Below are 15,923 nucleotides of genomic sequence, written 5' to 3'. Positions count from 1 at the left end.
TTTGAGCTGTTAAAAATCCGGCTCCAAATGGGGTCCACATGGTGCATCTGGCTGACATGTCTTCCAAGTTATCTTTTAGTTTATAGCAGTCCCCCTCCCCTTTTTCCATATGCTGTTTATTTGTCAAAGAAACTGAGTCATTTGTCCTGGAGAATCTCCCACATCATGCATCTGGGTGATTACATCCTTGCAGTGGCTGTTGAGGGGCTGGCACGAGTGTCTGACACAGCCAAGTGTCTCACTGTGCATGCACGTGTATCGGTGTCTACACCAATACATATCATTGTATATCATTGGCTCTGGATCCACACATCTGTGTGTGATGAGCCCAAGTGCACACTGCTGTCTTTAAGATGGTGTCTGTGTGCCCTTGGGTGTATGGTTCCTATGTGGGTGCACCTGTGTGTGTGTTTGCTCTTTATTACTTGGTCAGACTAACTCCAGCATTGGAACTTTTAACTACAGTGGCCTGCCCACCTGAGTTTGTGACAACTGCCCCTCATATACACACTCCTTGACAAAAGAACCCCACTTGGGCTTAGGCCTGAGGCAGGCAGGGATTAAGAATTCACCCTGAAATCCTGCCTGCTTCTTAGAGCCCTCCTGGAGTCCCAAGGCTGGCCAGGGAGGCCCAGGTTTCCATGTCTCTCTCTCCAGGAGGTCGGCACCTACCCCCTGGGAGACATGAGTTTACAAAGCCTCGCCCACCAGGGGTCTTTGTAGCCCCTGCCATGCTCCTTTGTATCTACCCACAGTCCACCTTCTGCAGCCTCAGCCCACGAGGGAGCTCTGGCACTTGTGAGAGGCCTGGCTGTGTGGACCATGTAGAGGCGAGACGGGCAGGAGCTCCAGAGTCCAAGCCTGTCTCTAATGCCTCTGTGACCCTATTCTGCCTCTGGGTGAGGCCTCACACAGCCCACAAGACTGAGAGAAGGGAGCCACGTCCTCCAAAGCTGCTCTGCCCCAGGGAAGGAGGAAGAAAGGATGTCTCTTATCTTACCTGTGAGCTTGATAACATTAGCCCATTTTAAGCTAAAGAAACCAAGGTGCAGAGGTGAGGTGAGTGGGAAGTAGAATTGTTCCTTCTCAGCCCCATGGCTCTTGCTGTGGGAATGTGTTACACGTGGGAGCGGCAAGACCAGAGGGAGAGAAGATGGGCATGAGCATGTCTCGGTGGGAATGAGATCAGCCACAGGAACCCCTTGCAGCCCATCCTTTCACTGCCAGGAGTCCTTCCTCTTCCAGCCCACACTGTGCAGAGTCCTAGCCCAATCCTTGGTGTGGTAGTGACCCCCAGTGGTGACAAGGGGTATGACAGGGTCCTCAGACCAGACAACTAGGGAGGGAGACTTGGAACTCCCACTCTCCCAACTGAAAGGACCCAGTGAATCCAGAGAACACGGAGTATACACCCCCAAGGGGAAAATGGGGAAGGAGATGCACTGGTGGTCACAAAGCTAGTTAATGGAAGGGCCAGGGCTAGAACCAGATCTTTTGATGTATATGCTATGATATTAGTAGTCATTTATTAAGCACTTACTGCATATCAGGCAATATGTTGGGGGCTTTTAACCCATGTAACAGTCTGGGGGGTGGTCTTGTCATGTCTGTATAGATGAGAAAACCAGGAACCCTGTGGAAACTCTGCCATCCTGAGTACCCTCTCCTCTCCTGGGATTTCCCCCTGGACCCAGGGTATAACCATGAGGAAATAGCCCCAGCCCAAGACTGCCACAAGGCAGAGGACTATATAAAAGCCCTCACACCCCCACATTTCTATAGGTCAACACTAACCACCCCTGCTTCCTCCCCTCAAAAAAACCTCTGAGGCAGGCATGATCTAACAGATGAGGAAACTGAGCCTCAGAGAATCTGCGTGGGTGCCCAGGGTCCCATAACCACTGCCTGGAGGAGTGGGAACTAGCACCAGGCCTACTCTAGCCTCCCGACACAGGTTCTTATTGGCCAGGGAGGTGTACATCAGCTAAATGTTGGCTCTCCCTTCCTGCCCAGCTGGCCCCAGAGCATACGCTGATGTCCTTCCGGAAGGCCCTAGAGCAGAAGCTGTACGGGTTACAGGCTGATGTCACCATCAGGTAGGTGTAGGGGTTGGGGGGACTGCTATACCTCTCATCCCTGCTGCATTCACATCCGGGACTCTGCTGGAGGAACCTCAGGTCCCAGAGCCTCAGAGATGGGAGGGCAGAGACTTGGACTATCCACCCTGTTTGTGCCAAATGCCAGGATATAAAATAGAGAAGTGAGTAGATGCTCTTGGTTCAAGCAGGGGTTGGGGAGTGGGACCTGGGGTCCTGTCACAGATCCTGTTGAAGGAGAGACTAGATCTATATGGCTCAGCAAGACGGAGTTCAAACACTCATAAGTGAAATAAACACATTGCAGAGTAATACATCCACTGTGATGCCAATTATATTTTAGTTAGAAGACCACATAAAATGATTTACACATTCTCAATGTATAGCTTTTAAAAGTATCTATTAGTATAAAGGTTGAGAAAAATCCATAAAGTCTCACAACAGATTACCTCTGAGAAGGGGAAAAAGACAGGGCTACCATGTATAGTCTACACAGGTGATTGTGTAGTGAAAAAGGAAACCACATATGTCAGGTTCCAAGTATAGATATCACCATCAGTCCATCATTGCCAGTGTAGACATCACAGAATTGTGTGTTTATCCAAACTTTCTAGCAGATGGTGGTAAAATGCCTTGAGGAAGGGGGACTCCCATGCCTCTTACTATTTCACACTAAGATACCATGTGGGCTATTGGCAGCCCCAGTGGGGTAGACCAGGCTGGTGGTAAGAGGAATATGTCAAAGAGGCCTGCATTTGTACTGTCCTATAATGGCCTCACATGGCCTGGGTTCTAAATCAGGTTCTACCACTCTCTGGGCTAATGGACCTGAGCTAGGTACTTCCTCTCACAGCCTCAGTCACCCCATTAACAAATGAGGTGATGGTATCTATCTGCTGTGGTTGCTAAGAGAATAGGCCCAGCCCTTCATCTTCAGCCATCCTTACCCCCATCTCACCCTCATAGAGAGCCAGAGGGAGTCCCCCACCGGCCCACTGTCCTCCCTGAGGCCCACACAGGAGCAAAGCCTGCTTGGCTCCCAAGGGCATTGGTGTAAATGGGTGGGAAGGAGTGAATGGGTGTTGGAGGAGGATCATCAGTGGGCAGATGAGGGGCCTCGGTGGACAGTGACTTGGCGGTCCCACCTTCGCACAGCCTGGATGGTGTGCCCTTCCTCATGCATGACAACACCCTGCGGCGAACCACCAACGTGGAGGAGGAATTCCCAGAGCTCGCCCGCAAGCCCGCCTCTATGCTGAACTGGACCATCCTGCAGAGGCTCAACGCCGGCCAGTGGTTCCTGAAGGTCTGGCTATACCTGTCCCAGTCCTGGACATGGAAAACACAGGGACCCCATGGGGCAGCCATCAGCTCAGATGACCCCTAGTTCCCTAGCATCAGTGACTCATCACCAGGCCGGTTGGTGAGCTCCTATCACTGGAGCCCAGATATCATGGTCATCACCACTTGTTCTGGTTCTGTTTTCCCCACAGAAAAAGTTGACAGTGATGAGAATAGTTAACAGATAAAAATTGTTAACTCTGTCAAACTCTACAGGGAGATTGGTTCCTGGTCTGAAATGCTACTAAAATGTGCTGGGGTCTGGGAGAAGTTCCAAGCAAATGATTCTTTCAGGAAACAGGGTGTGGTGTGAAGAAGTTAGGGTTGGGATCTCCTAGACTCCCCACAGGGCCACAGCCATCAGTTTGCCTGACCCAAACACCAGCAGACACTGGCAGCTCAAGGGTCTCCCTCCTTGGTAGCCAGGAGCCCCAACAGCCGGTGAGGCAGCCTCTTGTATCCCTATCTCCACCAGACTGATCCCTTCTGGACGGCCAGCTCCCTGTCGCCCTCTGACCACAGGGAGGCACAGAACCAGTCCATCTGCAGCTTAGCAGAGCTCCTGGAGCTGGCCAAGGGCAATGCCACGCTGCTGCTCAACCTGCGTGACCCGCCACGGGAGCACCCCTACCGAGGCAGCTTCCTCAACATCACGCTGGAGGCCCTGCTGCGCTCTGGCTACCCCCAGCACCAGGTGAGGCCCTGCAGAGCAGCCCCACCCGGCCCCACCCCTCAGGAAACCCAGGACTCCCTTATCAACTCCCAGGCCACCTGTCTAGACCTCATCTTCCACATTTGTACAATGGGGATGGCCTGCCCCATGCCTTCCTGACAGGGCCATCATGGAGACAAGAGGGAAACAAGGAAGCCCTTTGAAATGTACAAAGGGCAGGAGCAGGCTCTCTGGAACACTTACTTTCATGAAGCGTTGCCCGCATCCTTGCAGTGTACTACTTGGAGATCAAAGATTTGAAACCACTTTATGGCAGCATGCCAGACCGGTGGCAATCTCCGGAGTAACCTGGGTTATCAGTCTTGTGACAAAGGGACTAGAGGGGAAGGTCCCGGAGCAATTCCACAGCCTTGGCTGGATGGAGCTGGCCCCTGTAGATGGTTATTACATGTAAGCCTCACTGTGTGCCGGGTCCCATCTCTTTTAACCCTTCCCGGGGCTCTGGGAGGGTAGATGCCATAACCCGGTTTGACAGAAGAGAAATCTGAGGCTGACCCACTCCTGCCTGCAGGTAATGTGGCTGCCTAACAGGCAGAGGCCCTTCGTGCGGAGGGTGGCCCCTGGCTTCCAGCAGACATCGGGCTCCAAGGAGGCGGCCACCAGCCTGCGGAGAGGCCACATCCAGAGGCTGAACCTGCGCTACACTCAGGTGTCCCGCCAGGAGCTCAGGTGCCCACCCCAGCTCATGCAGAGGAGGCCAGACGCACTGGAGCTCATGGTTCAAGGAGTAGAGGTTGAGAGCATAAGGCAGATCTGGGCGTTGTCTGAGCTTGGTCCTCTGGGAGTAGATTCTTTTCTCTGGGGACAGTTGTGAGGACAGCAGATTTATATAGGGGGGCATGCTTTATAGATTTCCCACACTGGGCCTGGAGGCCCTGGTCCGAGGGCCAACCAGCCTCTGTCCACCGGCCCCACAGGGACTACGCATCCTGGAACCTGAGTGTGAACCTCTACACAGTCAATGCACCATGGCTCTTCTCCTTGCTGTGGTGCGCGGGGGTCCCATCTGTCACCTCTGACAACACCCATGTCCTGTCCCAGGTGCCTTCCCCCCTCTGGATCATGGTGAGTTGGGAAATTTTGGGGGGGGGCAGAGAGGATACCTGGGGATGTATAGAGAGAGCCTATGGCACAGGGTGGGGGGCAGGCTCCACACTCCAGTCTCTGGTGAGGTCTCAAGGGTGGGGAGCAGGACACGGAGGAGGATTTTTGTGGCCTCTGAGGTCTGCACTATGGTGCTGGGGGGTGGGGAGAAAAACATCACTTCAGGGCCCTAGGGGAGTCAATTATTACTTGGGGTTTGAGCTTGGGGAGGTTATGTCTTATTTTAAAGGAGGGGGAAAAAGAGTAACAACAGGACAAGGATAGGGAACGTGAAAAGCTGGTCTGAGAATAAAGCAAATAAAACCAATTTTCAACTGGTTGATGGAGCACCTGCTGACAAGCTTGAGCTCCAGTCCCAGCTCTGCTATAGGGGGTTAGGGGTGCCTGTGACCTCCCTGCTGTGCTCCCACTGCCACCTCCCCGAGGACATGACAGCCAGTCCAAGGGTCTTGTTACAGCTGAGACAGTGTCGGGATCAGTGAATCAGATCTAGGTTCTGGAAGGTGTGTCCATCCACCTGCCCACTGTCCTCACAAACCTCCAAGGGCTCTGCTCAGAACAAGATGGAGGAACTCACTGACTGGTGGCAACAGCAATGAGCACCTTCGAATTTTCAGGTCTGGAGCTGACCAACAGCGAGAAGGGCTCCCGGCCCAGCCCCAACCCTCCTCCACAGTCTCCCTGAGATCAAGGGCCCAGGAGGCCTGGCTGCACAGGAGGCTTTGCCCTCTCTGGCCCCTGGAGGGGGAGCTCCCGCACTCCACACATGTAACCTTAGACCCGCACAGATTCCCTGTGCCTCTCCACACACACCCCTGCATACCTGCTAGTCCTTTACACCTTCACATTCAGCTGCCTGCCTTTCATTGACTTGCCTTCTGCTTGGAGTCCCCTTAAGCACACAAACCTTTCAGGCTTATTAACATATGCCACCTTTACCCTGACCTCCCCACAGACTTTTTTTTTTTTTTTTTTTTTTTTTAGAGAGAGAGAGAAGACAGAGGGAGGGGCAGAGTAAGAGGGAGAGAGAATCTTAAGCAGGCTTCATGCCCAGCATGGAGCCCAACGTGGTGCCTGATCTCACAGCCCTGAGATCATAACCTGAGCTGAAATCAAGAGTCAGACACTTAACCAACAAAGCTACCCAGGCACCCCCACATAGCCCACACAGATCTCTTTTATCCTACACTTGCACATGCACACGCCCATACACCCACAGTGCTGAGATCTCACTGCTATAAAATATAATCTCAAGGCCCCAAAGCCCAATCTAGGTCCTCCCTCATCCTTCCTTGAGGGTGACATGGGGTCCTCCTACCCAGACCCTCACTTTGGAGCTCTGGTATGGACTGGACATAACTGAAAACTGGCCACGGGCCATCTGTCCACAGCCCCCAGACGAGTACTGTCTCATGTGGGTCACCGCGGACCTGATCTCCTTCATGCTCATCATTGGCATCTTCGTCCTCCAGAAGTGAGTAGGCTCTGACCTCCTTCCATGCCCCACAAGCCCAGCCCCCACCCCAGCCAGTCGAACCTCCTCCTGAGCCCTGGGCAGCCTTTTCAGGGTAAAAGGAGGACCACCCAGTGGCCCTCAGCCCATCCTCCTCAGCCAAAGCTGAGTGGTTTCTGGAACAAGCACCCAGCTGGGAGCCCAGAGCCAAGCTCTGCCATGACTTGCTGTGTGGACTTTGGTGGGTTTCAGCTCCTCTCTGGCTGTGTCCTCACCTGTTCCCTAGGGCCTGGGCTGTCACCAACACTCAGAACTTGGGTGTGCCATGCTGGAGAACCCCTGCCTGTCAGGGCAGCAGCTGGGACAGTGGTGCAGTGGGGAAGGGGGGGCTGGTCCAGGGGAGGGTTTAGGGCCAGGCAGGGGCCCCGATCCAGCCACAAACAATGACTGGCTGTTTTATTCCTGACTGACGTTCTCTCTCTGTCACACACTGCTCTGATCCGGCGCATGTCCCTCCTCTCTCTCCCCACTCCCCTCTCTGCTGCACTCTGGCATCTCACAGCTATCACTTGATCAGGTAATTCTGGTGTGGTCTTCCTCTCCTGTTCCTCTTTCTCCCTCTTCCCTGCCATCCCTTTCTCCAGTTCCATCTGATAACCTGCTGTGCACTAAGCCTGTGCCTGGGTCCCTCGTGGGTCCCCCTCCAGACACCTCCTCCCCTCGCCTGATGCCTCCTGCTATCCTTTCTCTGCCCCGCGATCCTCCCTTCTCTCCCCATCTCGCCATGTGTGCCCTGCTGCCCTCTGGTCCTCCTTGCTGTTTCTGTGGACGGAAGCCAGCGCTTCCTTGCAGGTTGCTGACCAGGCCTCTCTCAGCACCAAAGCAGCTTCCTCTGGGGAAGGACTGTGCCTGGCCACCCCTCCCAAGGCTGGCTCACAGGGGCCTTCACCACTGCCCAGCACAAACCCTACCAAGCTGTCTCTCCCTTCCAATCTCTTGGTGTCTCCTCTCGGGCTTTGCCTCTCAAATTGCTCCTTAACTTTCTCTGTGTGTCTCTCCTCTCTCACTCTCCATTTCTGACTCCCCTCTCATACACATAGCCTCTTTGCTTTCCCTGGAATAACCCCACAGTGGTTGAGCTTCCTGTCCTAGATGTACCTGCCTGCAGAGACCCCAGCCTGACACCTTCCTCCTGGGTGTAATATTAATTTCCAATGTGAGTCCTAGGTCCTGGGGATCCAAGACCCCATGTTGGTCCAGTGCCTTGGGCCCTCCTGGTTTAGATATCTTCACCAACCAGCTTCCAGGAGGACACATTGCTCCCTGGCTGAGGGACAGAGCCCAGCAAAGGGACATGCATCTCTCCTTCCTTCATCCTCTTAGTCAGTAGGTGCCCCCATATGCTGCCACTGTGCTGGGCCTGAAACAGGGAGCCAGCCTTTCACCCTTGGAGCCCCAGTGTGCTGAGGGGCAGCTGAGGTGGCCCAGGTGCCAGGCCTGCTCAGTGTCCAGCCAGGGCCATGACATTGTCTTACTGGGAGTCTGGAGAGGACTGACAGATGAGGGGACCCTGAGGGAGACCATTCCCTGTGGCCCCCTAGCCTTCATTCATACATTCAACAAATATTCCGGGCACCTGCCACATAGCAGGCATTGAGGTTGGTGCCAGGGACACAATGACAAATAAGAGACCCTGTCGCTGCCCTCAAGGACATGTAGGGCAGCCAGCCCAGCCAGAGCACAAGCTGCCTTCCCCTCTGCTTCTTGCTTTCCCCTGTCTGTCTGCTCTTTTCATTTACGCACCTGCCTGTCCATCTGTCTGTCCATTTCTGCTGTGCTGACCCCATCTGGAAACAACTGATTTCTCATCGAGTCTGGGCTCCCCCCACCACCCAGCAGGGCTCAGTGCCTGGGGAGGTTGGGTTCTTGTTTCCAAGCTGATCCCTGCTTCTCTTGGTGGGAGGGAGAGGGGGCAGTGAATCTTTCAGTCTGGTTCACTGGAAAAATCTTAAGTTCAGAAACTAGAGATCTAGGGCTGGTTGAGAGAAACTGCAATGGCAAAAACTGCCCCAGGCTGGGCACCAGAACCTGAGTCTCCTGGCTCTGCCGGGCCCCTGCACACTCCCTACAGCCTCACCTCTTGCCCACTGGCTTAATTTTATTCCCCACCTCACCCCTGCCTCAGCCATCAGAGCAATTAATGCTCTCGCCCCTGCCTCCCAGGAGGAAATAGGCCACTCTTCCAGGGTTGTTGGAGCAGAGCAGCCTCTGGCCCACCCAAGTCACCCTGACACCTCTGCCTCTGAACCTGTGAAGACAAGCCCCCCACGGCCTCCTCCTCGCTTTCTACCCTCTCTCACTTCCTCTTGGGCCTTCCCCACTGGCTTCACCCAGCCTAGTCCTGATGGTGGAGCTGGATGATACAGCAGCTGGGACTCCCTGAGATTGGTGTGTTCCCCACAGATGGGTGTCAGAGTCATGCCTGCTAAACTCTCCCCTAGTTTGTCCCATTCAGTCAGCGTACAACTGTGGGCACCTAAAACAGAACTCACCAACCCCAAACAAACCATCTTCTGGGCCAAGGGGACCTGATCTAGGATCCCAGGGACAAGAGGGAGGCAGGAAAGCCCTGGTTGAGAGTCAGCAGACTCTGATTCAGGCTCAAGTTCTGCCCTTGTCTGGGCCTCAGTTTCCCCATCTGTAGTCAGACAAGAGTCCTGCTGGTCTGTCAGGCCAGATCCAGACAGGCTCTGGGATTGGGCAGGATGCTCCCCTCCAAGGAAGTGTGAGAAATGACCCGTGCCCATGGGCCATCTCTGCAGGTGGCGCCTAGGTGGCATACGGAGCTACAATCCTGAGCAGATCATGCTGAGTGCTGCAGTGCGTCGGACCAGCCGGGATGTCAGCATCATGAAGGAGAAGCTCATCTTCTCAGGTGTGCAGGCCTGCAACTCGGGGCAGGCAGTGGGCTCAGTTATCTCCACCCCACACATGCACTTGAGTATGTGTGCACATATTCGCACGCAACACATACTGGCAGGGACATAACATGGACATACATACACCCACCCAGCTTTGCAGTTGGGGGGGGTCTGCTTTTAAAGTTCACCCCTTTTTGCCTGGTTTGTACACCACAAATACTGATTTTTTACTCCTGTTTGCTGCCAGTCCCTGTTGACATTCCCAGTCTGATGGAAGAGACAGCTGTATAAACAAATACATAGAAAATTGGGTACCACTAGAGCTCTAACAGGCATGCGAGCCAGAATGGGCTGCAGAAGTAAATGGTCAGAGCTCTCTGGGGCAGTGAGGATCTTGGGGCCCATTTTGCAAGGAGGTGATCTAGCTGGAATGGGAAAGATGAGCAGGAGGGGCCTGGGTGGTGGGGTGGAGGTGAGGGCTGACGGAGCAAAGGGAAAGAGGGGCATTCAGGCAGGAACAGCATGTGTTCAGAGGTAATGAGGGGGCATGGCTTACTGGGGCACCAGGAACTATGTATCATGCCATATGGCATGAAGGGTGGCCTTGCACTCACATGGCATTAGGGAGGCACTTTGGCCTCAAGCCTATGGTCAGGAACTTGGGCTTCACTTTGAAAGCAGAGTATGGTCATGGGCAGATTTGTCCTCGTTACAGTAGGGCTGAAACAATCACCACAAACTGGGTGGCTTAAACCCAGAAATTTGTAGTCTCAGCTCTGGAGGCTAGAAGTCCGAAATCAAGGTGTTGGCAGGGTTGGTTCATTCTGAGGGCCATGGAGAAGGATCTGGTCCAGGCCTCTCTCCTTGACTTGCAGATGGTCATCTCTGTTTACATGGTGCTCTCCCAGTATGCATCTCTGTGTCTAAATTTCCCCTCTTTATAAGGACTCCAGGCCTATTGGGCTGGAGCCCACCTTAATGATTTCACCTTAACTAATTCATATCTGCAACAACCTTATTCCCCTATAAAGTCACATTCTGGAAGTACTGGGGGCTAGGACTTCAACCTATGAATTTGGGGGAGAGCACAACTCCATCTATAACAAGTGTGGAGGGTAGAAAAGAGGGGGAAGCTGGAGGCAAAGAAACCAGCAACTCAGGTGAGAGACTGGGTATAGGAATATAGGAGAGGAGAGATCTGAAGAATATTTGGGAGCCAGATGGACTGGGGTTCAAATCCCAGCTCCATCCCCAACTAGATACGAGAACCAGAGCACATTAGCATCAGATGCCTCCTCTGCAAAATGGACTGGCACTCCCTCACAGGGTGCTTGAAAGGTCAGCACCATGCCTGGCCCAGAGGTATGCTTGGTAACACTGTCTGAATGAATGAGACCCCAGTGGGGGTGACTGGTTTGGGGGCTGGTTCCCAGGATGGTATGAACATCTACTCATTCATTCGTTCCTTTATTTTCATTCCTTTGACAAATGAATGCCGGGCACTGTCTTAGGTGCTTAGGATTCACAGATTCTTGCCTATGGGGTACTTGCATTCCTCCTGCCTTGGCTGAAAAGACCTCCCTCTCCTGAGAGCCTTCCCTGAGCACCAAGGCTGGGTTGGGGTGCCTCCCCTGGTGGCCCACAGCCCTCTAGCCACCCTGGGAGCTCCTGGAAGGAGGTTAATCAAAGGCACCTGGGGTCCCCAGGCTCCTACAGCCTGGCCCAGAGAAGTCAGAAGGGGCAGGGAGAATGAATGGAAGGAAAGAGGCCAGCCCCTAGGCCTGGCAGGTTCTGTGCATCCAGGCCCCCACCTCTCCTCAGTGGCAAAGGCTATTTATTCATTTAGCATCTTCTAAGTGCAGGCTCTGAGGAGCCAGCCACAATCCTCACCTAACTCCGCCCATTCCAGGTTAAAAAGTCCTTTACAGAGACTCTCAGCCTCACCAAGGCACCCTCAGTCCCCTCAGGGTGGGTTCAGCTCTACTCTGCAGACCTTTTCTGAGGCTCTGTTGTATGTCCAGTGCTGTGCCAGGCAGTGGGGACACAAATGCCCAGACCTCAGCCCAGTGCTTGATGTACTCCAGTCGGTGGGAGCCACAGATAGTGACAGTACAGGATGTAATGGGGCACAGGAAAGCAGGGGCTAGGCTGGCCGTGAGAAGGCCCCATCCTACCGCAGGGGGGATGCTCAGCAGAAGCTTTTAGGAGGTGGTGATAATAGAGATGAGAAAAATTGAGCCAGATTTTAAGAAGAGGAAATGTTTTCAGGGAGGTCATTCCCAAGAGAGGCCTGAGTAAACACATGGGTACCAAGATCAGGAGGGTGCAGATGGTTTCCCATGGAATTCCAGGGGACAGCAGATGAGGTGTGACCAGAGTGTTTGCAGAGTCCAAGGAGGGCCTTGAATGCCAGCCTCAATACCAAACCTGAACCCAGTGATTTCATCAGCCCCCAAGTGCCTGACCAAGACTTGCTGCAGGTGCCCCTTTCTGCTGCATCAGCCAGCCATCGTCACTGACCCCTCTTCTCCCCACTCACATTCTGCCTCCCTCTGACCCAACAGAGATCAGCGATGGCATGGAGGTCTCCGATGAGCTCTCTGTATGTTCAGACAACAGTTACGACACGTATGCCAACCGTGCTCCCACCCCCATGAATAACCGCGGGAGTGGCAGCCGCACCAAGACTCTCACAGACCGGAGTGGGCGCTAGCTGAAGACCTGTTTATCCCAGCCTGTACCTGAGGTGGAGACCAGGGAACCCCAAAGAGCTGGCACAAGCATGTCTGGACTGGGAGAGCTCTGGGAGCTGGCTCCACGGCCTCCCCGTCGGCTCTGGCCCTCTGTCAGCCATGGGCTCCACCGAGGGGGCTCCCCTCTCTCCTGAGGCCCAGCTGGGTCAGGACTCCAGCCTCGCAGATGCCCCTGCAGGCCTGGGGCTCCTTCTGGAAAGTTTGGGGCCTGGGGCCTGGTCCTCCCCTGGAGGCCTTCCCTCGTATCCTGATCTGGAAGCTTTGACGAGGTTCTGGGCCATGCCACGTCCCTGTGGCAGTTGAGAATGTGGATATCCATGTGTACCCATGTGTGTCCGTCCTCCTGTTGCTCAGAGGCAACTGACTTCTCTGCGTGTTTCCTGCCTTGAGGGCCTGGGCTGGGCCTCTGCCCCCTGCATCTCTGTCTGTCTCAAAGCACAAGGATTTTCAGCCCAGGAGGAAAGCCTGCGGTGGTGGAGACACTCCTCCCCGGTGCTGCGGTGGTGGAGACATTCCTCCCTGGCCGGCCTCCTACCACCACTGGCCCTGCCCCAGGAGAGGGACCAAGCCATGTCCCCGGGAGCAGCTGGAGATGGCCAGAAGAGTAGGCTTCAGGCTACTTTTATCCCTTACCTAAGTGTCCAACAGGCTTCTAGGGCAGAGTGGCACAGAGGCCCAGGAGGTCCACAGACTGACACAACCTCAGGTTTCCACATCGGTGGCCACAGGGTAGTGGCCACCTGGGAAGGGTGGGCATATGGCCAAGGAAGCCTACAGCAGAGCGAGCCTGAGGGCCTTGGCCAATACGATTAAAGCTGCCATCTTGACATGTGTCGTCTCTGAATGGTCTGTGGGAGGGTAGGGATAGAGTTTGCTGGGTTTGGGATTCAGTTTGGGGCCGATGATTTGAGGAGGAAGCATTCTCAGAAATGAAGAGAAGAGCTCAGGGTGCTTGGGCCCCTACCCAGCATCACCATGACACTGGGGTTTCCTTAACAGCCCTGGGATTGGGGATCAGTATCCCCATATTGTGGTGGGGAGAGATGGTCCTGGAGTGGTAAAGTGACCATCCAAAGCCACACAGCTTAGAATGGACAAAGCCAGAACCGCGCCCAAGCTCCAGCCTGAGTACATGCATGCCTTCCACAACCAGCCAGAATGGCAAGGCAGATGGGAAGGCCTCTTGGGTCTGATGTAGGGCTGGGTGGTAGAACTAGCAGGTCCCCTCACAGCCACATGGAGGCTTTCTGAGGTGCTTCCTAGGAGCCAAGGGATGTATCCCTTTTCCAAACAGGAGTCTTCTGGATAGAACTCTTGGGGCCTGAGGAAATTCTGGCACCTTCTTGGAAGAAAGAAAAAGAAATCCCTCCCAGATGCTGGAATCCAGACTGGGCCCCCCACATTAACCTCTAGGACTGCCCTCTGGGAACTGGGAGGAGATGTGCCCCCCCTGTCCTCCTACTGAACAATTGCCAAGCGCATGCCTTCCTGAGGCAGAGGTCAACTCCTGCCTCTCCCTGGGCATGAAGTATAAGGGAAACCCTGAACAGCTGAGTCAGGTATGGGACACACTGCTCTACCCAAAATGCCCCGGTAACCGTTCCAGCCTCTAGCTGACCCACCCAGGAAAGTGGATTTGATCTTTCCAGCCCTTCCCTGTCCCATCAGTGCCCCTGACTAGGATATCCCTGGCTTGTGGCCACACCTGGGCAACCTGAGATCTCAGAGTCTCCAAGAGCAGGTAGAGGGGGCTGGACAGCTAGTTAGCATCCCACTCTCACCAGGGCCCTACACTGTAGCCATGTCCCCAGTGCAGAGGCAGTCTAGCTGCCTCCCTCACCCCAAACGATGGAGGGATGATGGAGGCCATCCCCTAGCTGCGCAGACAGCCAGTCCTGTCTCCACCCTCAGCTGCGCCCACAGCCTGGGGCCAGTGCTGGCTTCTGCCCCTTGACCTGAGGAGTCACTGAGAACCCCACTTCCTGATGCCATCCCCACCTCTTCCCCTTGTCTGTGGAGGACAGACAGGAAAACTAGAGACAGAGCCCCTCCCCTTCCCGCTCCTTCCTTCCTTCCTTGGACCTCAAGGGTGCAGCCTCCACCAGGTGGAGCCTACCCTCCACCTGCTCCAGGGTCCTCCTTCCCAAGTACAGATATGAAGGTGCCTGAATCTCTCATACCCTTTAACACACGGCAACACACCCTCCTTTTTTAGGGAGAAGGGAGATAAAACATTTCCTGGCGTTGGGTACCAGAAACAGGCTCTGGCCTCAGGACACATACTTGGCAGCATCACAGTGACCCCATCACAGCTCTGTCCACAAACTCAGCCTGCCTGAGCAGGCCGGTTCACATTACTCTAGCACCCCAGCCTCACTGACTCCATGTGGCACGTGGCTTTCACTTACAAGCCTCCTCCTGAGTGTCACAGCAACCCAATGAGATAAGGCACAGCAGGAACTGAGAGCAACCCCTATTGCCAAGATGAAGAGCTGGGCCAAGGGATGGGCAGTGATCTGCCTAGGGCTGCATGGTAAGTCATGGCAGTTCCAGAACCTGACCCCAAGTGCCCTGGGCCAGTCTGGGTTTTTGTCAGAGCAACCTCCTCCCAATGGCTGTCCTCTTCCATGAAGGCAAATCTCCTAACTTGCCTCTCAAACACTAGGCCCTCTGGCCCTGTGTGGAGGCAGCAAACGATCTGGGACCAGCCTATGTGGTTGCCTCCTCTGGCTCCAGGAGGCCAGGCTGGCCCAGGGATGCCTCCCTCTCAACTACCCTAACCAGGCCTGCTCAATACCACCACACCCCACCTCACGGAGTCCCCTCCAAGGCAGGTACATTGCTGAAAAACAGCTCAACTCATACCAGGCCACAGACATAGGACATATGTGGTCCACAAGACACAGCTCCCTGTCATGCACGGACAGACCCATGTCAAACACAGAAACAATCACAGAGACACAAAGAGGGACATATCAGACAGACAACCAGACACATGAAGTCCTATGATGCCAATGTCTGCTGTCAAACAGGAACACAGATAGGCAGTCACACAGATAGGAGGGAAACTGAAACCTCTAAATATAGAGCCACAGTCTTCGCCACACCTACAACTACATGATCACACCCACCCCAATGCTACATAGTCAGGGACAGTGCACTCGCACGCTCATATACAGGTACCCTGAACACCTGTACCCTCACAACCACCCAATTACAGCCTGACTCCTTAGGGCAGCACCCCTACACCTTCACATCCATGCATTTATTCAGGGGCACACCCAGCACCAGATCACCCCCAAACCAGATACAAGGATCCCTGAGATACATGCACAGTCAAGGCCATGCTTACTCCCGCCTCCTTCCTTCCCTCCCTCCTAGGGCTGGTCCAAGAATGGAACAAAAGCCCAGCGTCCCTCCTCCCCTTCCCCCCCCTCCTCTCCCCTCCCCCCTGGCGTCCAGCCCCTTTGTCCTCCTGCAGCTGAGTCGGAGCAGGAGTCCAGGCAGAGCGGCAAGGACACT

General features: G+C 54.5%; 1 protein-coding gene across 4 annotated transcripts in view; it reads left to right on the top strand.

Annotated features, from left to right (window-relative positions):
• Positions 1 to 13,228, top strand: part of GDPD5 (glycerophosphodiester phosphodiesterase domain containing 5) — an 85,665-nt gene extending 72,437 nt beyond the window's left edge. For 3 of the 4 annotated variants that reach the window (XM_041730269.1, XM_041730266.1, XM_041730270.1), the window contains 9 exons: positions 2,014 to 2,096; positions 3,252 to 3,402; positions 3,913 to 4,131; positions 4,682 to 4,839; positions 5,088 to 5,235; positions 6,666 to 6,748; positions 7,290 to 7,304; positions 9,550 to 9,662; positions 12,213 to 13,228. In XM_041730269.1, coding sequence (XP_041586203.1) covers positions 2,014 to 2,096; positions 3,252 to 3,402; positions 3,913 to 4,131; positions 4,682 to 4,839; positions 5,088 to 5,235; positions 6,666 to 6,748; positions 7,290 to 7,304; positions 9,550 to 9,662; positions 12,213 to 12,361 — 1,119 coding nt within the window. In that variant the 3' untranslated portion in view covers positions 12,362 to 13,228. The remainder of the gene's footprint in view (positions 1 to 2,013; positions 2,097 to 3,251; positions 3,403 to 3,912; positions 4,132 to 4,681; positions 4,840 to 5,087; positions 5,236 to 6,665; positions 6,749 to 7,289; positions 7,305 to 9,549; positions 9,663 to 12,212) is intronic. The other variant, XM_041730268.1, reaches the window with a different exon arrangement.
• The last annotated feature ends 2,695 nt before the right edge of the window (positions 13,229 to 15,923 follow it).

The sequence above is a fragment of the Vulpes lagopus genome, chromosome 15 (assembly GCF_018345385.1).
Source record: "Vulpes lagopus strain Blue_001 chromosome 15, ASM1834538v1, whole genome shotgun sequence".
NCBI classification, from domain to species: Eukaryota; Metazoa; Chordata; class Mammalia; order Carnivora; family Canidae; genus Vulpes; species Vulpes lagopus.
The sequence above is the reverse complement of the archived record's forward strand: the minus strand, read 5'-3'. Positions and strand labels throughout refer to the sequence as shown.